This window comes from Mandrillus leucophaeus, unplaced genomic scaffold, assembly GCF_000951045.1.
Source record: "Mandrillus leucophaeus isolate KB7577 unplaced genomic scaffold, Mleu.le_1.0 Scaffold466, whole genome shotgun sequence".
NCBI lineage: Eukaryota > Metazoa > Chordata > Mammalia > Primates > Cercopithecidae > Mandrillus > Mandrillus leucophaeus.
The window spans coordinates 581,165-606,944 of record NW_012104987.1 but is presented as its reverse complement, the minus strand read 5'-3'; the positions used below and the strand labels follow the sequence as shown (position 1 = coordinate 606,944).

The following is a 25,780-nucleotide window of genomic DNA, read 5'->3' as shown; positions in this document are numbered from 1 at the left end:
TTTGAGGGTGGTTACAAAAAACTCCATTAGTATTAATATCCTTATTTGCTGGTTCATCTTCTGTCATTCCTGGGTCTCTGTCTATTGACTTAAAGAATGTGATAGCACTTTCCTGATACTTGGTTGGTCTAGTAATTTTTTTATTAAGTGCTAGACACTTGGTTGGTCTAGTAATTTTTTTATTAAGTGCTAGACACTATGCACATTATGTTGTTGGGTGTCTAGGTTTTGTGCATTTCTTTAGAGTATTTGACTTTGTTTAGGCAGATAATTTAGGCAACATGTGACTCAGTTGATCCCTTTAAGGCTTGTTTTTAAGCTTTGCTTAGGCTAGTCTGGGGCATCCTTCATGCCAGTGATAATTCAGTCTTACTAATAATTTATCTCCCCCACTGAGTTCTCCAAGACCATCCTGTCTCATGTGATCAATGACAGCTCTCCACTCTGGCTCTTTAGACAGCGAACATCTTTTGGCCCTGGAAAAGCTTTGGGAATTGTTCAGCTTATATTTTCTTGGTGGTTCTTTTCTTGTACTTATATAATTTTACTGTATAAATGTGCCATTTAATACCCAGCTAAAATTTAGAAAGCTTAATGCAGATTTTTGACCCTTCTTTTCTGAAAAGTATTTCTTCTCTGGAACTCTGTTCCTCATCTTTTAGTCATGTCAGCCTACCTAGACTTCTATCTGTATTTCCTCAACTCAGCAAAACTGATTGGCTTATTTGGGTTCTCCTTTCTAGCATCTATGATTTAAAAATTGCCTTTAGATAGAAATCTACAAAGAATGCAGGGCACCATGGAGATCAGATTCCTATGCTGCTTATTTTTCAGTATACGAAAGCAGTTTCATGTATTATATTCATTTTTCTAGTTAATTACAGCAGGAGTGTAAGTTTGGTTTGTTTCAGTTAAGTCCAGAAGTGGAACTTAATTGAAGTTCCACTTCAACTAAGTTGACAAAGGATCAACAAAACAAAGAGTTGGTTCTTTGAAATGATAAACAAAATAGACCACTAGCTAGATTAACCAAGGAAAAAAAGTGGAAATATTTTTCCACTAGTTTAAATTTAACACAATTCATCAGTTCAACAGGATTTCATTATCCAAAATACATATGCACCCAGTAGCAGAGCACCCAGATTCATTTAAAAAAACATACTACTAGACCTGAGACAAGAGATAGACAGCAATAGAGGAATTCAGGGACACTTCAATACCCCATTGGCAGTATTAGTCAGATTATAAAGGCAGAAAATCAACAAAGGAACTCTGGGCTTAAACTGGACTCTAGACCAAATGGAAAGACATTTATTTATAGAATATTCTACTTCATATCAACAGAACATATATTTTTTATCATCTGTACATGAAACATTCTCCAAAATTGACCATGTGCTTAGCCATAAAGCAAGTTTTAATGATTTTTTAAATGAAATAATATCAAGTATCTTCTCAGAAAAAAATAAAATAAAATTGAAAATCAATACCAGGAGGAACTCTCAAAACTACACAAGTATGTGGAAAGTAAACAACTTGCTCCTACAAAACCTTTGGGTAAACAACAAAATTAAGGTAGAAATCAAAAGGTTTTTTGAAATGAATGAAACTAGATACAGCTGCTACTGGGTGCATATATATTTTGGATAATTAAATCATGTTGAACTGATGAATTGTGTTAAATTTAAACTAGTGGAAAAATATTTGCACTTTTTTTCCTTGGTCAATACCAAAACCTCTGGGATGCAGCAAAACAGTGCTAAGAGGAACATTTATAGCATTAAATGCCTGCATAAAAAAGGACAGAATGATCTCAAGTTAACAATGTAACATTGCACCTCAAGGAGCTAGAAAAGCAAGAACAAACCAAATTCAAAGCTAGTTAAAAAAAAAAAAAAAAAAAAAAAAAGGAAATAAAAAAAAAACAGATGTCTACGAGAAAAAAGAAATGAAATGAGATTGAGACCAAAAAAAATGATGAAGGATCAACAAAACAAAAAGTTAATTCTTTGAAATGACAAACAAAATAGATAGACCACTAGCTAGATTAATCAAGGAAAAAAGATTAAAATAAGCACAATCAGAAATGATAAAGTTGACAACACAAACTGATACCAAAGAAATACAAAAGTCATCAGAGACTATTATGAGCATCTCTATGCTCCCAAACTAGAAAACTTAGAGGAAATGGATAAACTCCTGGAAGCATACAACCTCTCAAGATTGAACCATGAAGAAGTAGAAAATCCAAAACAGACCAATAACAAGTAATGAAATTGAGTCAGTAATTTAAAAACCAAAAATCTCTAAACAAAAATAAGCCCAGAACCAGACAGATTGACAGCCAGATTTTACCAGACATACAAAGAACTGGGACCAAGCATACTGAAACTATTCAAAAAAATGAAGGAGGAGGTATTCCTTTGTAACTCATTCATGAAAACAGTATGACCCTGATACCAGAATCAGGCAAGAACACAACAAAAACAACAGAAAACACACACACACACACACACAGAGGAATATCTCTGATGAACATAGATGCAGAAATTCTCAAGAAAATACTAGCAAACCAAATCCAACAGCACATCAAAAAGATAATATTATACAACACCATCAAGTGGGTTCTATTTTAGGAATGCAAGGATGGTTTAACATATGTGTTTCAATAAATAATTTACCACACAAAGAGATTTTAAAAACCATATGATCATCTTTTTTCTTTTTCTTTTTTTGACATGTCTCACTCTGTTGCCCAGGCTGGAGTGCAGTGGTTAGGTCTCAGCTCACTACAGCCTCCACCTCACAGGTTCAAGAGATTCTCCTGCCTCAGCCTTCTGAGTAGCTGGAATTACAGGAACGTGCCACCATGCCCAGCTAATTTTTGTATTTTTAGTAGATACGGGATTTCTCCATGTTTTCCAGGCTGGTCTCGAACACCTGACCTCAGGTGATCTGCCTACCTGGGTCTCCCAAAGTGTTGGGATTACAGGCATGAGCCACTGCACCTGGCCAATCATCTTAATAGGTGCAGAAAAGGCATTCAGTAAAATCCAACATTGCTTCATGATAAAAACCCTCAACAAAGTAGACATTGAAGGAACATATCTCAAAATAGAAGCCATATATAACAGACTCCCAGCCAACATGATACAGAATGGGGAAAAGATAAAAGCATTTTCCCTGAGAACTGGAGCAAAACAAGGATGCCTACTCTCACCACTCCTAATCAACACAGTGCTGGAAGTCATAGCCAAAGCAATCAGCAAGAAAAAGAAATGAAAGGCATTCAAATTGGAAAAGAAGAAGTCAAATTATCTCTGCTCACTGATGACATGATCTTGTAAACCTAGAAAACCCTAAAGATCACTCCAAAAGATACCTAGACTTAATAAATGACTTCAGCAAAATTTCATGATACAAAATAAATGTATAAAAGTAAGTATCATTTCTGTACACCACTAACATTCAAACCAAGACCAAATCAATAACTTAGTCCCACTTACAATGGCCATACACAAAAGTAAAATACCTAGGAATATTTAACTCAGGAAGTGAAAGATCTCTGCAAGGAGAACTATAAAACACTGATGAAAGAAATTGTGTAGATGGCACAAACAAATGAAAAAACATTCTGAGCTCATGGATCAGAAGAATCAACATCATTAAAATACTGTCCGGGCTTGTAATCCCAGCACTTTGGGAGGCTGAGGTGGGCAGATCACCTGAGGTCAGGAGTTTGAAACCAGCCTGACCAACCTGGTGAAACCCCATCTCTGCTAAAAATATGAAAATTAACCAGGTGTGGTGGCAGCTGCCTGTAATCTCAGCAACTCAGGAGCCTGAGGCAGGAGAATTGCCTGAACCCACGAGGCGGAAGTTGCAGTGAACCAAGATCGTGCCACTGCACTCCAGCCTGGGTGACACAGTGAGACTCCATCTCAAAAAAAAAAAAAAAAAAAAATTACTGTTCGAAGCAATCTTCAAAACTGCAGAAGTGCAATTCCTATCAAATTACCAACATAATTTTTCACAGAATTAGAAAAAACAATCCTAAAATTCATATGGGACCAAAACTGAGCCTGAATAACCAAAGTAATCTTAAATTTAAAAAAAAAAAAAAAAAGCGCGGACATCACATTTTGTGGCTTCAAATTGTACTATAAGACTATAGTAACCCAAACTGCATGGTACTGGTACAAAATTAGATGCAATAGATCAATAGAACAGAATAGAGCCCCAAGAAGTAAAGCCACATATGTAAAACCAAGCAATCTTAAAGCTGACAGAAATAAACAATGGATAAAAGACACTGTATGCAATAAATGGTGCTAGGACGATTGGATAATCATATGTAAAACAATGAAACTGGATCCCAATCTCTCACCATATACAAAAAGTTACTCAAGATGGACTAAAGACTTAAATGTAAGACCTGAAACTGTAAAAATGCTCGAAGAAAACCTAGGAACAATTCTTCTGGACAGTGGCCTAGGCAAAGAATTTATGACAAAGACCTCAAAAGCAAATGCAACAGAATGAAAAATAGATAAATGGGACTTAATTAAATGAAAATGCTTCTGCACAGCAGAAGACACAGAATCGACAGAGTAAACAAACAACCTACAGAGTGGGAGAAAATACTTGCAAATTATGCTCCTGAAAAAGAATTAGTGTCAAGAATCCACAAGGAACTCAAACAACTCAACAAGAAGAAGCTAATCCCATTAAAAAGTTGGCAAAGGATATAAACAGACATTTCTCAAAGAAGACATATAAGTGATCAACAAATACATGAAAAACTGCTGAACATTATTAGTCATCAGTGAAATGCAAATTAAAATCACAATGGAATACCATCTTTCAACAGTTAGAATGGCAGCTATTAGCAAGCCAAAAACACCAGAGGTAGACATGGATGTGTGGAAAAGGGAATAGTTATATATTGTTGATACGTAAATTAGTACAACCTGTACAAAAAACAGTATGGGGATTCCTCAAATAACTGAAAGGAGAACTACCTTTTGACCCAGAAATCAACCCCATTACTTGGTGTCTACCAAAAAGAGAAGAAATCACTGTGTAGAAAAGACACCTGCATTCATATGTTTGACAGCACTATTCTCAGTGATAAAGTCATGGAATCAACCTGTGTCCATCAACAGCATCATAACAGATGACAGAAATACATATTTTTCTTTATATATGGAATACTACTATATTATATATACTACCATATATATATATGGAATACTACTCAGTCATAAAAAAGAATACAATTGTGTCATTTACAGCAACATGGATGCAGCTGAAGGCTATTATCCTCAGTGTATTAACATGGAAACTGAAAATTAAATGCTACAAATTTTCACTTTTAAGTGGGAGCTAAATAATAGGTGCACATGGACATAAAGATGGAAACAATAGACTTGGAATCTCCAAAGGCGGGAAGACGAAGAGGAGGGAAGGGTCAAAAAACTACCTATTGAATACTATGTTTATTATTTGGGTGATGGATTCAGTAGAAGCCCAAACCTCAGCATTATGTGATATCTCCATGTAACAAATCTGCATATATATACCCCCCGAATCTAAAATAATAATTTTAAAAAAAAGAAATATATTCTAGGCAAAAAAAAAAATCAAATCAAATGAACACAGTTCAATCTTCTTTGCTTTACCTGTTGTATGATCACACCATGAGAGGCTGGATCTGCCTCTGCATGGCATTTTTGCCAGCTCTTTTCCTTTGTATTTCCAGTTTTGTCTCCTTTATCTTTCTTCTTGACGTCTCGAACTATGGTGCAACTTTGCTTCTGTGTCTTTTTTCCCACTGTTCATTGTTTACCCTCTCCGGTCTCTGATCCTTTTTCTACTTGACTAACTTGTTAATCATTTTAGTCCCAACTCACATGCATTACCTTTGTCTTTTCCTTATTGACTTCTCTCTCGATAGGCAAATGGATGTTTCACTTAACTGTACTCATACTAATTTGCCAGTGTTAAGACTTGGGAGTCAGAGTCCATGAGTTTGAATCCTGTCTCCTTTATTTAATGTTTCTGGAATCTTAATCAAGTTTTTTAATCGCTAATTTCCTGATTTTAAGTGGGAATAATTATAAACCCTTTCTTATAGGGTTTATTATCTTGGGTTATTATATGTAAAGAATTAGAATAGTAATATCAACATCATTCCATATTAACATTCCCATTTAAACATCTCTATAACATCTGCATGTATGATAATTTGTCTCTCTCTCGATCTACCATTTTCTTAAAGGAAAAAACTATGTAATATTACTTGCATATGAGTCCCTAACAAAGCTAGACATTCAAATGTTGGCTAAAATATTGTAATGTTAAATTATGTGGCTTTTGTCTCTAGGATTGGAATGCCCTAGGCTTTAAGCATTGTTTTGGCAAGTAAGATCAGGAAGAAAAGAAACACACCAGAAGTTTTTTTGGCTTTCTGATTTTTATTTCCAGCAGTTTTGTGTTTTGATAGTTTGAATCCCTAAATTGGAATTAATTGATATTGCTTTCAATATGGAAAGCTCAGCCCTAATGCATGTATTTGCATATTTTTAGTTAAAGGCTCAATGAGGTTTTCATTTTATCTGAAGGATTTTTATTTAAGTTCAGCCTGGTATTAGTAAGTGTATGCTTCATTTATATTCTTCAATAGGGTAGTTGTCTCTTAGCAAAGAAAAAGGAAAGGAATTGGCCCAAGGCATGTCTTTATTTCTATGCTACATTAGTGAAAGTCCAGGAGAGAATTGCTTATCCTGTAGGTAGAGTAATATATAGATTTGGGTATGATTTGATATAAAAATTTAGCTCGAGTCAGCAATTTTCTAGTAGGAAAATTGTTCCAGCTCCTTTAGACTATACTGTCTACTGTACTGTCTAGCTCATGGATGCGTATTAGGTTTTCCCATGTCTTTTCTACTTTGGCTTTAAAACGAAGATTTGGAGAGAAATTTCACTGAGGACCACTTCAATACGTACATCAGGCTGGGTGATAATAGCACACTGCTTTCCTATATTTTAGGTTTAGCCAGAAGCCACATATATAAAATGTTTAAAGTATGTGTCATTTTCTATTACGTATATGTCCTTGAGTTTTTAATAACTAGCCCCCATATGTTTATATACACCTGTATTTCTAGAGGCACGATGATATATATTTTATGTACAAAGTTGAAATAACCCTCAGTATTAAATAAAAGGTAGCTGTGAATTATTGCAAAGGTCAAGTTGTCGTTTTATGCCTCAGATGCTCTCTTTCTTCCTCCTAGGAGTGTTCCACAGCGTTGTTTTATTGTCCTAAGAACATGCGCAGCATAGAGGAGGAAGATGCATTGGGACTTAGCTATTTCTCTTGCTGTCTAAGGAAAGATATTCTGAAAGTCATACACTGTGACATGTATGAACTACTTAAATTTACCTTTTAGTTCATCGTCAAAAGGAAAAGTGTGTCAAAAATCTCAAAACTAAAGCAATGTATCTTCAGTTAAATGACAACTTTAAATGACTCAGAGGAAAGGCACTGCATGTGTCTAAAAAATATCCCATACTGGCTGCACTTAAAAGCAACTGGAACGCACATTCATAGCTAATTATAAACAAAAACTAGTTAACACTTTAAATAAAAAGGAAAAATAGCAAAAAGATTTAGAGCCTAGACAAGCACATGAAAGGGTTCTGAGTTGCCTTCCATCTGATATTACTCAAATGCAACTCTGTCTCCAATTACCTGGGAATATGTGGTATTCCCTCATGAAAGCTCAAGATCAGAAAGGGCGTCCATTTCGTGTCTTTGCTTACTCATAGCCATTTGGAACAAGTTCAGCAGAAATATTTCACATTGCAAAAGAGTCTGGAGCCAGACAGCAACTACAGACACTAATCACTGGGTCAAAATAGTAACTTAGTAGGACAGCAACCACCAGAAAGTATTTGTGGAGGTAGAGATTTGGAGTCAGATACATTAGTGCCGTTGGAGAAGACATCACCAAATAAAAAAGTTCTGTAACAGAACCATTAAATCACTATTTTTAATCAGTTGCATGTTCAGTGGCACAGGACTGTCTAAGCCAATGGTCTCTTTGGTAGGATCAGATCTAAAAGGTAATCTTATGCCCTTAACTCTAAAATAAATAGATGGAAAGAAAAGTAACCAAATAAATAAAGACTGCCTCCTAAAACATTTGCTGTTTCTTTTGTTGTATGGTTCCAACTACAGGCTTTCTCTGCCTCAAATTGCAGATCTCTATCATTTGAGATTTGGGGGGTGGGCAAAAGGGAAAACATCACTAAAATAATAGGTGCAGCAAGTGATCAACTTCCCTAAGGAGCTGCAATTTTAGGTCTATTCAAATAAGAGTTACTGGTGTTCTCTGAATATTGTCATTATAAACCACTTTTCATTGTTGCCTTTTTTCTTAAACTACATCATCCTGTTCCTTTCCTCCAGTGTCAGTGGAGGATTGATTGCTTTATTTTACTATCACTCTACTCCACTATTAATTCTGTTTTCAGTATACTCTATCTCAGAACATTTTTCTTGGCAGTGAATCTCAAATATCAAGCTATGAATAATTACACATAGTATGTTTGGAATAAAGAGGTGAGCTTCAGAAGAGGTTTAAATTTTTTTAAAAAATCATTCTATCTTTTAGATTTCATCAGGTTCTCACTAAATTCACCTAAAGTATTATCTTATCCCTTGTAGCAATTTTATTTACTGCTATGTCTTTAAAAAGTAGGGAGGGGAGTAAGGAGCTATTAATCTCTGTGCTTCTACTGTAGGCATTGGACTTCTCCATTCTATGCCAATTAAAACAACTTCACACACAAATTAAGTAGAAGTAAAATCTATTAAATATATTTTAAAGCAATCCCATGGTTTTATAAAGGTCTTGGCCATAATTTCTCTGTTGCTGTAAAGAGGCAACCTTATTTTAGCAAAGTATATTTTTAATTCAACATCTGGATTCTGTATAGAAAAATTAACAAGGAAATATGTGAGATTCCTATAATGGAAGACTTTTCACATATTGCAAGCAACGCATCTCCATCCTACTTTATAGTAATACTGATGTGGGCATAAAGGAAAGACAGGAAGAGGATGACTAGATACCGGGTGATTTATACATTATCTTATTAAATCATGAAACAACTCAATGAAAAAGAAATTATTACCCTGCTTTAATGATGAATAAAAGTTATTACATCAAAGAAGCAATTATTCAAATTTATTAAAATCTACTGCAATTCAATGGCTGCATTACAATTCAAACCCAGGTTTATCTGACTAAAGCTCATGTTCTAGCTCCCAACACTGGACCTTGTGGGATCTGAAGATGAGAGGCAGAGTGGGAGAAAGACCTTGCAAAGTCTAAGCATTTACAAAAAAGTGTAGCTTTTATGGTACAAGGTAGAGGAGAGGTGATTGCTCTCAGAGATCTGGGATGCCCTTGGGTAATGATGTCCATTAGGCCATAAAAACGCTTCTGTCAAAAGTGGTCTTTGGGAGGCTGAGGTGGGCGGATCACCTGAGGTCAGGAGTTTGAGACCAGCCTGACCAATGTGATGAAACCCCGTCTTTACTAAAACTAGAAAAATTAGCCTGGTGTGGTAGCATGTGCCTGTAATCCCACATACTTGTGAGGCTGAGACAGGAGAATCGCTTGAAATGGGGAGGTGGTGGTTGCAGTGAGCCAAGATCGCGCCATTGCACTCTGTCCCAGGCAACAAGAACAAAACTCTGTGTCAAAAAAAAAAAAAAAAAAAGTGGTGAGGCATTGCTGGGCGAGAGTAGCACAGAAAGCCCAGTGATGTGATGACAATATGAAGATCACCAACGAAGCCTTGTGCCTATTTGTCTATTTTGAATGCTGCTTTAGCTACCCTATAATTATCTTGATGATGAATGACCAGAAATTTGCCATCCTGATGATTTGAATCATGTCAAGAAGAAATGAAGTGTCTACTCTAAAGAGTTAGGAAATTAATCTTGTAGTAGAAAATGAAATCTTTTTTATTTCTTTTATGCAATTCACTTGGCATACTTTATTTGAATGAAGTTTATTAATAGTTGATTATCAGTACATAAGAAACTGCTGCTAAAAGTTACGCTGGCTTTCAAAACTTTGCAAAACCATTTATGCCATTAGAAAGTACCTGAAAACAATTTTTGTACTTTTAGAAAACAATACACTAGGAAATCAAATAACAATAAGTTGTTGCAAATAGAAAATCACCTCATTTTCTGTGTTACCTTCAGCAAAGTCTTGTTTGAAAGTCTGTGCATGTAACAGTGGTGGTACACAGCCTATCAGAGTTGTCTCTCAGATTGAAAAGCACAGCTGGTCTGATTGGGGTCACTGCATGTAATTAGCTTGCTTGCTTCATGAATGAATGGCAGATTTATTTTATTCTAAATGACATTTTAATTTTCACTGATTAAATTACATTTTATTTTGGTTTGGAAGGTTCGCCCTCACCATGTAAAGCAACCATGTCCTGTAGTTGTCACTAAGTTAACACCATAAGTATGTTTAAAAGAATCGTTGGCTAAGCATGGTGGCTCATGCCTGTAATCTCAACACTTTGAGAGGCCAAGACGGAAGGATTGCTTGAGCCTCAGAGTTTGAGACCACCCTGGGCAACATAGCAAGACCTCCATCTCTACAAAAAATAGATTGAAAAATTTAGCCAGGCGTGTTGGCACACACTGTAATCCCAGCTACTCGGAAGGCTGAAGCAGGAGGATTACAGGAGGAATTGCAGCTTGCAGTGAGCCACGGTTGTACCACTGCACTCCAGCCTGGGTGACAAAGTGTGACCCTGTCTCAAAAAAATATATATATATAGTGACAATAAAATATTGATGATGCATATATATAAGCAGCATGTTGGAAAAATGGTATCTCTGTTTTTCCATAAAATGGAATTGCACCCCAAATTTTCAGAAAGATTTTCCTAAGATTGGTACACAAAGGAAATCTGTTCAGTTCCTTGAATTACTGACTCTACATCAGGAATTGAAATGTGTACTCTAATGTTCTTGCTCTGATCTCTCATTTGACTGTTTATCGAAGCTGATTACAGTTTGAATACACAAATCCCTTTAGCTTCAAAAGTATCTAAAATAATGGATAATAGAGCATTTGAAGAGATTGTTTCTTATTGCAATTTGTCTTTCTGATTGTGATGCGGCTATTAGGTTTGATAAGAAAATCTGGCTTTATGTTTTGTTTCCTCAATAAGAATCAGTCTTCTGTCAAATTGGATTAAAGTTTTTGTTTCAGCCCAACTTGCTCATGCAACTAAGCAAGAGCTGTTTTGGTGAACATCAAGAGAGGTCATTACGAACAAATGAAACTTACTTTATTCCACTAAACACAATTTAGAAGCTTATGCTTTTTGAAAAGCTGTATGTGTTTTCTTTATTGAATATAGCATTGGAATATAATAAATTATTAGTTGACTGACTCAGTTAAACATTATATATTATATCACTTTAAGAATGTTGAGATCTTCAGATCCAGAATTTTCAAAGGTTATTTATCTATTAAGTTTCTACTGATTATTGGAGGCACCATGCTAAGTATTTTGTACGTGTTAACAGATGCATCTGCCTAAAGTCACAGAGATAATTTAAATGGCAAAATCAGGAATCGAATACAGATCTCTGGCATCTTGTTCTACTGTAGTGTGTTTTTAAGTGTCATAAATCGTTTACTTTAACTTCTAAAATAGTCTAGAAATTCCTTCTTCTAGTCTACCTTAATCTCTGTACTTTGCAAAGAAAAAGCAAAGATATGTGAGGGCAATTGGAAAAATACCCTTCCTGAAAATAGTATGCATTGTAGTGCTTTTGTTATTTCGCCTAAACAAACTTTATGTATTCCTAGAATTGTTTCTGGAAGCAAATCGTCTTTTATGCAGGGCATCTCAGAGCACATTTTTATAAAACATTATGTTCACGCTGGAGCCTTTTCAAAGTAAAATCATAGAATATTCATTCTGTTTTTTAATATAGTTATCAATTGACCCATAAGTTTATACAAACAATCTGGCGTACAAAAAGGGAAAGGAAAGAAGGAAAAAAATATCTGCTGCCACCTGAAATGATCCCTGTTAAATCCTGAAAATCCTGGGAAAGAGTGGCAACATGACACTGGGTTATGACTTTGCAGATACCATGCAAACCTTTGAAAGAACACTGTCTTGAGGTTGTAAAACATAAACTAGCCTAAGCTGTTCTATTGTGTTGTAAGTAGTGATAGAGATACTAACAGTTTCCAAGTGACCATGGGTTTTATTTCATGCACAGTTCCCGTTTTTTATAATCAATTTGCCCTGCTCCACTATGTCTCCTAAGTTCTCCAAATGGCCTCACATGTGACCCAAAGAGGAATGATAATAAAAAGACAACTTCTTCTTTCACTAATCCCAGGGTTTATTTTTTACGTTTTAATTTTTTTTTTTTGTCCTGTTGCTCAGTGATTTTCAAACTGTGGGTCACAAACCATTAGTGAGTCATGAAATCAATTTAGCAGGTCCCAACAAATGTTTTAAAATCTAATAGAGAAACTAAAAATATCAAAGAGCAATGCATGAAATAAGAGTATCTTCAAAACTTTCATGTCAAACATATATTAATATGTATGGAGGTATGGGGAAATGGGTGGAGGTAAAGTAATACATAATTCCTAGAATGCTTACTTATCCAAAAAAAAAAAAAATGAAGTCACAGCCATACTTTCAGTGATGGAGTTCCTACGTTATTTTAAGCAATTTGAAATACTGATTTAATCTCCTCAAATTTGACCTTTGGGTTTGCAGCAGATCACAATTCTTTATTTTTAAATAAAAATGATAGCAAGCAAATGGGTATATTATTACATTCCCCCTTTTCAGAACAGACCATGATCTATTCACCTGTGGTTTAGTATGAACTATTGAAATGAGTTCAAAATTCTTAACGTAACTGAGGAATGTCACATACCATTTCTGTTTAGGGCTTTTTTCTTTTTTTTTTTTTTTTTTTTTTGACGTAGTGTTTACGCCTTTGCTTGAGGGAATGATTTTCAACTAATTGTTGGCATTTAAACACTGACACATCTAATGTAAATATGAAGCTAGTGTTTTCTTTTCTCAGGTTAATGTGACTGCATTAAAGAAAGTTTTTCAGAATCCAAAATTTTTGATTAGATAATATGTCTTGCCTGTGTCAATATAATAAGATCCACTTAATTAAAATTAAGTAGAATCATTTAAATCATGTATCTATGACATCCATAGATTTGACATAAGCTTCTGGTTGTAGTACAATAGAATTAATAATGAAAATAAGTTATGTTATTTAGGGCAGATGTTGCTTGAAATAGTGTAACAGCTTATCACTTATCTCATATACTTTTATTTTCTTGCACTTTCAGCCAAAATTGACCAAGAGGCAGAGGAAAATTCACTGACAGAGACTCATAAATGGTGAGAAATTACTTTATTTCCTCCCAGAATAGGCTTATAACATGCTAAGTGTATTTCATCTTAAGGAACCAATTATTAGTTACATTTTAATTTTCGAACATAAAATAAAAAGACATCTAATAAAACAGTGTACTCTAAATCCACAGTGAATTTCTGAATTTTTGTTACTCTGGGTAACATATAGTTCTGTTAAATACCAAATTATTGTGACTAGCTTAGCACCTTCTCTTTTACATGGGATTTAGAACTATGGAAATACACAAAAGAATGAAGATAGCAAGAACCTGTTTCAGAGTTCAGATAATTTTAAAAAACTATGTAATTTCCGTATTCAAAAGTGAAGTCTAAGTAGGGAGCAATGAGCTTTCCTTGGATGCACCTTCATTTCCAGAATGGAGACTTGCAATTATGGGTAAACATAGAAAAGTATCTCAGAAATCTCCCTGCTTCTCTGCCTCCATTTTCTCTTCTCCTCCCATCTCTCTATATCCGCCAGGGTTCTCTAGAATAAAAGGACAAACTGGCGATACAGATATAAACACACACACACACACACACACACACACACAAGCTACCTCATTTTATTGCACTTCTCTTTGTTGTGCTTTGCAGATAATTATTTTTTTTTTCCCCACAAATTGAAGGTTTGTGGCAACTCTGCTTCTAGCGAGCCTATTGGTGCCATGTTTCCAGCAGCATGTGCACACCTCATGTCTCTGTGTTACATTTTGGTAATTCTTGTAATATTTCAAACTTTTTATTTTTATTATCTGTTACCATAGGTGATCTGTGATCAGTGATCTTTTATGTTACTATCGTAATTGTTCTGGGACACCATGACCTGACCCATATAAGATGGCAAATGTAATAGAAAGATACTGTATGTTCTAACTGTTCCACCAACCAGCTGCTCCCTTGCCTCTCCCCTCTCCTCAGGCCTCCGTATTCCCTGAGACACAACAATATTGAAATTAGGTCAATTAATTACCCAACAGTGGCCTCTACATATTCAAGTGAAAGAGTCACACATCTCTCACTTTAAAACAAAATCTAGAAATGGTTAACTTAATGAGGAGGATATATCCAAAACCGAGATATGCTCAAAGCTAGATCTCTAGTGCCAAACTGTTAGCCAAGTTATGAATGCAAAGAAAAAGCTCTTGAAGGAAATTAAAAGTCTATTTCAATGAACACATGAATGATAAGAAAGCAAAACAGCATTCTTGCTGCTATGGGGGAAGTTTTAGTGGTCTAAACAGAAGATCAAACCAGCCACAATAGTCTGTTACCAAAATGCCAGGGGTTTGGTTTAGCACAGCTACTTGCCACACAGAAAGCCAGTCACTGAGATGAGTATTGCCAGGGAAGAAGGCTTTAATCGGGTGCTGCAGCCAAGGGCGATGGGAGCTCAGTCTCAAATCCATCTCCCTGACTGACTAAAAGTAGGGATTTATATAGCAGGGAAGAAATGTAACCATGTATGGGAGAGTAGGAAATAGGGAGGGGTAAGGAAGAGGAGGTAGTCAGCAACAAGCAGCTGGTGGGTTAGGCAATCACAGTGGGTGAAGGGTCTGGCATCTCATTGTCCAGATGGAGTGATCTGGTGAGTTTCAGTTCCTTGACGCTATATTGGAAGCCTGATGGTTGGTTTCCTGAGAAAGGAACTCAAAAAAGACAAATGTAACTTTCTCAAGTTTCAAGACTGGGAGGGTCAATTTCTATGTTTATTCAAATTAAGTCATAAACATCAGTTCTGTGGGACCATTGAACCTGTTTCAATTCCCTTAAACCAAACCCTAATCCAGAGCAAGGCCCTAACGCTCTTCAATTCTATGAAGGGTGAAATAGGTGAGGAAACTGGAGAGGAAAAGTTTGAGGCCAGTAGAAGTGGGGTCATGAAGTTTAAGGAAAGAAGCCTTCTCCGTAACAAAAAAGTGCAAGGTGAAGCAAGAAGTGCTGATAGAGAAGCTGCAAGTTCTGCAGAAGATCTAAGGTAATTCATGAAAGTAGCTAAACAACGTATTTCCAATGTAGATGAAACATCTTCTGTTGAAAGAAGATGCCATGTAGGACTTTCGTAGCTAGACAGAAATCAATGCCTGACTTTAAAGCTTCAGAGAACAGGGCCGGGCATGGTGACTCACACCTGTAATCCTAGCACTTTGGGAGCCCAAGGTGGGTGGATCACCTGAGGTCAGGAGCTCGAGCCCAGCCTGGCCAACATGGTAAAATCCCTTCTCTACTAAAAATACAAAAATTAGCCCGGCATGGTGGTGCATGCCTGTAATCCCAGCTGCTCAGAAGGCTGAAGCAGGAAAATTGCTTTAACCCAGGAGGCAGAGGTTGCAGTGAGCTGAGATCACGCCAGTGCACTCCAGCCTGGGTGACAGAGCGAGACTCAGTCTCAAAAATAAATAAGTAAATAAATTTTTTAAAAAGTGAAACTTCAAAAAACAGGATGAATGTCTTGTTAGGGCATAATGCAACTGGTAACTCTTAGCTGAAGCCAGTGCGCACTCCCCATTCTGAAAATGCTAGGGCCCATAGGCATTATGTCAAATCTCCTCTGCCTGTGCTGTATAAATGGAACAACAAAGCCTGCACATCTGTTGATAGCATAGCTTACTGAATATTTTAAACCCACTGCTGAGACCCATTGCTCAGAAAATAGAAAAGATTCCCTTCAAAATATCACATCTCATGGACCATGCACTTGGTCACCCAAGAGCTCTGCTGGAGATGTACAAAGAGAATCATGTTTCAATGCCTGCTAAAACAACATTCATTTTGTAGCTCATGGAGCAAGGAGTACTTTCACCTTTCAAGTCTTATTATTTAAGAAATACATTTGGTAAGGCTATAGCTGCCATAGGTAGTGATTCCTTTAAGAGATCTGGGTAAAGTAAATTGAAACCTTCTGGAAAGGATTCACCATTCTAGATGCCATCAATAACATACATAATTCATGGAAGCAGGTCAAAATATCAACGTTAACAGGAGTTTGGAAGAAGTTAATTGTAACCCTCACAGATGGTTTTGAGGATTCCAGGACATCAGTGGAGAAAGTAACCGCAAATGTGGTAGAAATAGAGAATTAGAGGTAGAGTCTGAAGATGTGACTGAGTTGCAGCAATCTCAAAATAAAACTTGAACAGATGAGGAGTTGCTTCTTATGAATGAGCAAAGAAAGTAGTTTCTTGAGATGGAATCTACTCGTGGTTAAGAGCTATGAACGTTGTTGAAATCACAACAAAGAATTTAGAATATCACATAAACTTAGTTGACAAAGCAGGAGCAGGGTTTGAGAGGATTGACTCCAGTTTTGAAAGAAGCTCTTCTGTGAGTAAAGTGCTATCAAATGGCATCATATACTACAGAGAAATCTCTTGCGAAAGAGCGAATTGATGTGGCAGATTTCATTCTTGTCTTATTTTAAGAGATTGTCACAGCCACCCCAGCCTTCAGCAACCACCATTCCAATCAATCAGTAGTCATCAACATCAAAAAGATACTGCGGTCACTGAAGACTCAGATAATCGTTAACATTCTTTTAGTAACAAAGTATCTGCTAATAAAGTATATATTTTTTCAGACATAATTCTGTTGCATACTTAATAGACTGTAGTATAATGTAAACATAACTTTTATATGCACTAGGAAACCAAAAAATTCATGTAACTCTATTACAATATTCATTCCCTTTATTGCATTGGTCTGGAACCAAAGCCATAATATCTCTGGGGTTTTCGTGTGTGTGTGTGTGTGTGTGTGTGTGTGTGTGTGTAAAGAAAGATAGAGAAACTTATTTTAAGGAATTGACTCGTGTGATTGTAAAAGTTGGCAAGTCTAAAATTAGCAGGGCAAGGTGACAATTCCGGTAGGAGTTGATGTTGCAATCTTTTTTTCTTCTCTTTATAAATTTTAACTTTTATTTTAGATGAAGGGGTACACGTGCAGGTTTGTTACATGGGTATACTGCATGACACTGAGGTTTGGAATCTAAATGATCCCATCACCCAGGTATTGAGCCTAGTACCCAATAGGTGGTTTTTGAGCCCGTGATCCCCCTGCGTTGTTCAGTAGCCCCAGTGTCTGTTGTTCCCATCCTTGTGTCTGTGTGTGATCGGTGTTTAGCTCCCACTTACAAGTGAGAATAGGCAGTATTTGGTTTTCTGTTCTTGCATTAGTTCTCTTAGGATGATGGTCTCCAGCTCCATCTGCATTCCTGCAAAGGACACGATTTCACTCATTTTATAGTTGCGTAGTATTCCATGATGTATGTGTACCACATTTTCTTTATCCAGTTCACTGTTGATGGGCAACTGGATTGATTCCATGTCTCCACTATTGTGAATAGTGCTGCGATGAACATACGACTGTGTGTGTTTTTGATAGAATGCATTATTTTCCTTTGGGTATATACCCAGTAGTGGGATTGCTGAGTCGAATGGTATTATAGTTCCGTTTTCAGTTCTTTGAGAAATCTTCAAACTGCTTTCCACAGTGGCTGAACAACTTTGCATTCCCACCAACAGTGTACAAACATTCCCTTTTCTGCACAGCCTTGCCAACATCTGTTACGTTTTGACTTTAATAATTGCCATCCTGACTGGTGTGAGATAGTATCCAATGGTGATTTTGATTTGTATTTTTCTGATGATTAGCGATGTTGAGCATTTTTCCATGTTTTTTGGCCACTTGTATGTCTTCTTTTGAAAAGTGTTTATTTATGTCCTTTGCCTATTGTTTTAATTGGATTGTTTTTGCTTGTTGATTTGATTAAGTTCCTTGGAATATTGCAATCTTGAGTCTGAAGCAGTCTAGAGACAGAATTCTTTCATATTCAGCAACCTGAGTCTTCAGGTCTTCAACTGATTGGAGGAGACCCAGCATGTTTTAAAGGGAAATCTACTTTTTTCAGTGCCTAGTAATGTAAGTGTTAACCACACCTAGGCCAGGCACAGCGGCTTATGCTTGTAATCCCAGCACTTTGGGAGGCCGAGACAGGCAGATCGCCTGAGCTCAGGAGTTTGAGACCAGCCTGGTCAACCAGCCAGGCCAACATGGCAAAACCCCATTTCTACTAAAAATACAAAAAATTAGCCAGGCATGGTGGTAGGGGCCTATAATCCCAGCTATTCAGGAGGCTGAGGCATGAGAATTGCTTGAACCTGGGAGGCGGAAGTTGCAGTGAGCCGAGATCACGCTACTGCACTCTAGCCTGGGCAACAGAGACTCCTCAAAAAAAAAAAAAAAAGGCCGGGTGCGGTGGCCCACGCCTGTAATTCCGGTACTTTGGGAGGCCCAGGCGGGCGGATCATGAGGTCAGGAGATTGAGACCATCCTGGCTAACACAGTGAAACCCCGTCTCTACTAAAAATACAAAAAATTAGCCAGGCAAGGTGGCGGGCACCTGTAGTCCCAGCTACTCGGGAGGCTGAGGCAGGAGAATGGCATGAACCCAGGAGGCAGAGCTTGCAGTGAGCCAAGATCGCGCCACTGCACTCCAGCCTGGGCAACAGAGACTCCTCAAAAAAAAAAAAAAAAAAAAAAAAAAAAAAAAGTTAACCACACCTAAAAACTGCTTTCACAATAACATCTAGACTGGTGTTTGACCCCACAATGGGCACTATGACCTGGCCAAGTTGATACATAAAATTAACTGTCACAATTTCTAAAGAGAAACCTTATTAGCCTTGAGGAAAAAATTTATTAAAGAAGTTCTCTGCCATTAATTTAGTAGGAAAGATCTTTTTTTTTTTTTTTTTTGAGACATAGTCTTGCTTTGACAACCAGACTGGAGGACAGTGGCGCCATCTCAGCTCACTGCAACCTCCACCTGCCAGGTTCAGGCAATTCTCATTCCTCAGCCTCCCTAGTAGCTAGAATTACAAGCATGCGCTGCGACACCCAGCTAATTTTTTTTTTTTTTTTCTTAGTATAGATGGGGTTTTGCCATGTTGGCCAGGCTGTTCTCAAACTTTTGGCCTTAAGTGACCCACCCGCCTTGGCCTCCCAAAGGGCTGGGATTACAGGCATGAGCCACCGTGCCTGGCTGGCAACATCTTTTATATTCACTGAACAGATATTACATATTTAGTAGTTCTTGGCTTGATAACAAATATTGTCGTAGCAAACTAGTAAACAGAATTCGCCAGTTTCTATGAAAAGCAAAAGCTGAGGTCAAAGGCCTGAAATTATAAAATCAGAAATTTCAGTGAGTTGCATGAAAAAATTACTGGCAAATGACAAAATCGTTACCATCTTTTATAATTAAACAATGAACCCCGAAATTCAAAAGTAAAACTAAGAATAATGAATCGTATGGAACATTTGAGGTTACTCCAAAGAAATAATCTCTGTGCCATTTTTCTCAGCGGTCCTATGTAACCGGGGCAACAATCAGTAGGAATTGTACGCAGGAAAGCAGTGTAACTCTGATCCTCTGGCCTTTTGAGTCTGGATCCTGCCTCTTACACGTGATAGCTCTATGACCTTAGACCAATCCCATCACCCCAGGAAAATAGTGTCTACTTGGTAGGTGAGAATTAAATGAAATAATCTCTGGCAGATGCTTAGTCCCAAGTGATCAATAGATGTTAATCGCTATGTTATTTTCACATTATTTTTATAATCAGAAATTATAAAAAGTTTAGTGGTAGAATTAGAAACCAGAGTCAGATTTCAGACTTGGGCAATGTATTTGTTTGTTGTCATGTTTCTCGCCATCTCTGTGGATTGCAGCCCTGGGTGGCCTCGGATGGTTATGGAGCATAGATTTTGGAATCAGGTCTATATTTCGGTACCTGCACCAAACTGCTGGCACCGTGGCTCCAAGGATTTATTGCAACTTTTGAATCCATGTCCTCATCTGTGAGAAAAAGAAAAACAATGTCCACATGATAAATGTGGTGATCAGTTCATTACTTAACTCTTAAGTAGGTTAAATGAGTAAAATATATATGTAGAGTATCAACTTCATAAGAGTTTTTCAAAGTTTCCTTTTCTTCCATTTACCAAAATCCCTGAGCTTGGGAGACTGATTTTTAGCATGAACTATCTTCACAACAACCATTAAACTGGAGAAAACAATATAAAACAGTTATTTAACATGTCTAGAAATGGTTCTAAGGACATGCAGCAAATGGGGAATCGTTTGTCCAAGAAAATCTAAATCATGGTAAGAACAGCGAGAGTCTAAGGCATTGGAATCACTGCCCATTGTGTCCTACTACGTCTTATGGGAGCCGCTGCCCCAGCTCTAATCCAGACACTTACAGTCACGAAAATAGGGGCTTCCACTCTCCCAAGCTTGTACGCGGAAGCTATGGCGTCTTACTGGGTCAGCGGGCTGCCAGCATTACTCATCCCACCACCTCCAGCTCATTGCAGTTCTGTTCCAGACTAACAGTGCAGGTAAGAAGCGGCTCCCTTTCTCAACACTTCATTCCTTAAAGGGCAGATGCTCCAGCTCAGGTGTTGCAGACCAAGAATGCTGGGCCCCAGAGCTTCCACTCTAGCTGACTTTTAGGGTGGAGATTCTACACCAGGAGGGAGAATACATGAAGACTAGGGGCCCCCCACCTCAGCTCCTTCTTACACAGCAGGAGTGTTGCTTTGGAAGAAGCGGACCACTGTCCTAATCCTAGCTTTAACCGTTGTGCAGGTGCACAGAAGTCCTGCCCAGAGCTCTACAGATGTGCTTGAGAAGGCGGATTTTGTTTGGAATAGAACATGAAGAACTTCATACCTAAGAGCTTTGTCTGAAACAATAGAGGTCTAGATGGAGAGCAGTTGAGAGGGTGTTCGTAGCTCCATGATACAGCAGCAACAAGCACAATGGCTGAGCAATCAGAAGTTTAACAGAGAGATCAAGGGAAGAAGATAGCCAAGAAGGATCCTTTTGGAATCATAGTCAATCCCAGAGGTTGGAAGGCTGTGCATAAGCTTACTAGGCTGCACCCACTAATGAGCATCAGATCAGGAGGTCAGGCTGACTTGGAAACAATCCCCAAGCTGTGTAGGAATCCATGAACATATGCTATAAGCCTCACTGGCACCAGGGAACTCAGCACCACTGCTGACCACCACTGGCAGAACAATAAGATATGTAACCCAGGAGCAACTCATAGGAAGCCAGGGTAAAATATAAAATCACCTATATTCCTTCCTATAGTCTGTCTAATAGCCACAAAACAAGCATACCAGCATCAGCCGAGTTAACTGCTTCTAGGACCTCGTATGTAAGCGGAGAGAAACATTTCTGCCTGATGTACTGTGGGCGTCCACCTGCTGGGCTGGCTGGCAGGCTGCCTCCTCCCAGACCATTGAGGGAATGGTGGACTTTGACCCAGATCCTAGAGTCCCAGGTCTCCTTCCCAGCTTGGAGGCCTTGAATATTTCATCTGCCACCCCAGTCTCAACAGTGGCTCACCATATGTACTTTCTTCCTATGTAAATGTCTTTAGGACCCAAAGCCTCAGTTTTTTATGGAGCTCTTCTTTTGCTTGACTTGGCCAAGACTTTCTTTACTCCCCTCCACCACCACACACACACAAAGAAATGAAACAAAATACATACACAGGCTGGGGGCGGTGGCTCACACCTTTAATCCCAGCACTTTTGAAGGACAAGACAGACAGATCACCTGAGGTCAGGAGTTCAAGAACACAGCCTGGGCAACATGGTGAAACCCCGTCTCTACTGAAAATATAAAAAAATTAGCCGGGTATGGTGGCATGCACCTGTAATCCCAGCTACTCCGGAGGCTGAGGCAGAAGAATCGCTTGAACCCGGAGGGCAGAGGGTTCAGTGAGCCGAGGTGGAGCCACTGCACTCCAGCATGGGTGACAGAGTGAGACCCCATCTCAAAAAAAAAAAAAAAGATACACATGCACATACACATATACAGATCCTCACTGTATTTTATCTCCAAATATTTCAGTTGTCTTGGCAAGGCCTAGAGGGAGAGGATATCCAGGAGTACGAATTTAGGCATACATTTTTCCTGTCTTCCATTTCTCCTTTTATTTTTATTATAGATTATTCTTATCATGTTCTCCTTATCATATTATCAGAAACCAGATGAAATTAATTTTGGAGGCAAGACTTGGAGGTACTAAAAAAGTTGTTCTTCATTTTCCAGCCCTCCATTTAGCCCTTTGACATTGAGACAGAAAATACACGGGGAAGTTTCATTTTATAACTGTATCAAAAGGTTCCTAATCCAACGAATTGGCTGGTGAGATTCTGTTTTTATCTCAGTGATGCTGTAACAGCCAGAGTCAACTTAGTTTTACTTTACACCCTGTGGCAGGAGATACTGACAAACTGGTGACAAATTTTTGTGCTTTGATTTTTAAAAATGGCTTATAATCCCAGCACTTTGGGAGGCCAAGGCGGGTGGATCACAAGGTCAGGAGATCGAGACCATCCTGGCTACACAGGTGAAACCCCGTCTCTACTAAAAATACAAAAAATTAGCCGGGTGTAGTGGCAGGTGCCTATAGTCCCAGCTACTCGGGAGGCTGAGGCAGGAGAATGGCGTGAACCCAGGAGGCGGAGCTTGCAGTGAGCCCAGACTGCACCACTGCACTCCAGCTTGGGTGACAGAGCAAGACTCCGTCTCAAAAAAAAAAAAAAAAAATGGCTGAGAGTTATTTACAGATAATTGTGATAGCTGAGTTGGGCTATCAGATGCCTTAAGGATCAAATAAGGATCATATAATAACTGAACAGCCTTTTCTGTACCAAAAGAGAAGTTTCCCGGAGCTTTTGAGGTGATCCAGCATTCCGTATGGTCACCAAGGTTATCGTGAGAGAAGGCAGGGCTGCGTGGTGGGCAGGACGCTGACATTTCCTCTCAGCCTAGCTCTGCCACTCCAGAATTACAAGTGGATAAACCACAGAAAGTTCCCCAAGTTCCCGGGCCTCCACTTCGTTATATGTAAAAAGGAATATAACCTCACCCTTTCTTTCATCCTCCAGGGCTGTAGGAATATGGAATAGCTTGTTCTTTGCAAAGCTTCTTCAAGTGGGGGTCCTAAGAGGCCTTTCTTGAAGGCTTATTCATGTGAAAATATGTTGTAATCCTCACACACACATTATCAGCTTGCTTTGAAAGGAATTATCCTCATTTGTCTTTACATTCTAGTACATTTTTTTAAACATCTTGACTCTTAGCCCATTTAAAATGGATAAGCTGAACTTTTATCAAGAAAATAATTACAATTGTCTTCTATAAATAGTATTAAAAACAAACAATGGTTAGTATATTTTTTAAATCAAGCCAGATCATTTTTCATATTCCATTTGTTAGCATAATAGTTTTCAATGTGCTAATTCTGTTTATTCATGCATTTTTGCTATTAATCTAGGAAGTGGAATTTTGAGCTCCTTTTTCTCATGAGCAAAACTGTATAGCTTTCGAATAGTTTAACTGATCTCTTCAATTGTCCTGGAAAGTAAGGCGGCTGGGCAGATGAGTCTTGAACCATACCCAAATCCCAAATGCAAAGCAGATGAATATATTCTCATCTTCAGATGATTTCACTGGGGAAGCCAAGCCATCATATTGTATTACAAGATGGATTTCGGCAGAATGTTGTTAAGGTTGGCTTCATCCCCATTGTGTGTGTTTATGTCAGCTTCTGCTTCTATTTTATTTTTAATTAGCATACACGGCTTTCTTCAATTATGGAAAAGTATCACCAGACCAAATATGATTGTTTTTATTTCCTACGGAGTCACTTAATGTCTATGTCAGCTCATAGGCAGAGAATGTAGAAATTTTGAATTTGTCTAATAAATGTCCATTCCTTTATATTCAAATTTAAAAAATAATGAGACTGGGACTTATAAAATCTGCTTTATTTCTTAATAAACTAAGGCTAACTTGAAACTTTTCTTCAGATTTTTTTCTTCTATTTATTTAAATTCTATGGGTAAAAACTATATTTTCAGGTGAAATTGACTTCGATGTAGAAAAAGAAAAGGTTTTAGAAACATGGTTTGTTCCAGCTATCAGTTGCGCTGATTTCACTAAATTTAATTCTGGCATCAATAAAGCTAATATAAATGACTGAATGTAAAATCTGAATTATATTGCAACTATTCAGTTAAATCGCTTACCCTTGTTAGTCAGTGAAGGTGACATTCTGGGCAAAGGAAATCAGGGTGAGAAATGTGTGCGCCGTCTGTGAGTAATGGCAAACCAAATAAGGTGTATGAACTACTCCTATCATGGTAAAGCCACTTTTTTCTAGGAAGTTTGTGACGTTTCCTACAGATTAAAACATCTATTTTAAGATATTTGTATTTTTCTATAAGACATACATGCTATTGACATTTTTATATAAAACTTTAAAAACAGCCGGGTGCAGTGGCTCACACCTGTAATCCTAGCACTTTGGGAAGCCAAGGCAGGCAGTTCAACTGAGGTCAGGAGTTCGAGACCAGCCTGAAAAACATGGTGAAACCCCATCTCTACTAAAAATACAAAAGTTAGCCTGGTGCAGTGGCAGGCTCCTGTAATCCCAGCTACTCGAGAGGTTGAGGCAAGAGAATTGCTTGAACCCAGGGAGCAGAGGTTACAGTGAGCTGAGATCATGCCACATGTCTCAAAATAGAAGTCTTTTTTTTCCTCCAGGAGCTAAAGACATCTAGAAAGATTAGATATAACTGATCTTGTGATGAGACCATAAGATGATAGTGAGTTTGTTTAATAAGGAAGCAAATAGCACAATTAAACTTAGAGAATTAATAAGTAATGTGATTTATTTGGACATTATTATGTGATAAAGATTTGACTGTATAGTTTTAAAATGTACTCAATGTATCTCATATGATCTTTTTAAAAATATTCTTAAAGAGAATACACTAGATTCTCTCTCCTACTTAAATAATAGCAAGGCAATTGGAAACAACCAGTAATAAAAGACAAGAAATTGTAATGGAAGAATGCACATTTGTAGAAGAACTTTAAATCACACATTTTAAAAAATAAATACTATTTCTGCATGTAATATTGCTTAAATGGTATTTTAGCAAAGCCAAGATTGCATAACAAATGAGTTGAAATGGAAAATTAATCTTTCATTCAAAATAAAGACAAAAAACGGGGAAAGAAAGAAAACAGAATGTTGGTTCCACTGGTTTCATACAGTATGTAATTATTCATTTGTCACGGGAGAGAAAATATTTAATCATTTCTGAACTGATGCACACATACTTTATCATGTTTAGTGACTTTTAGAGTGTCAGTTTGTAAAATGTTTAT

General features: G+C 37.6%; 1 protein-coding gene across 1 annotated transcript in view; it reads left to right on the top strand.

Moving 5' to 3' along the window:
- Positions 1-25,780, top strand: part of FMN2 (formin 2) — a gene marked incomplete at its 5' end in the record, with an annotated part of 438,038 nt that overhangs the window by 328,413 nt on the left and 83,845 nt on the right. Inside the window, one exon of the mRNA XM_011995030.1 lies at positions 13,452-13,503. Coding sequence (XP_011850420.1) covers positions 13,452-13,503 — 52 coding nt within the window. The remainder of the gene's footprint in view (positions 1-13,451; positions 13,504-25,780) is intronic.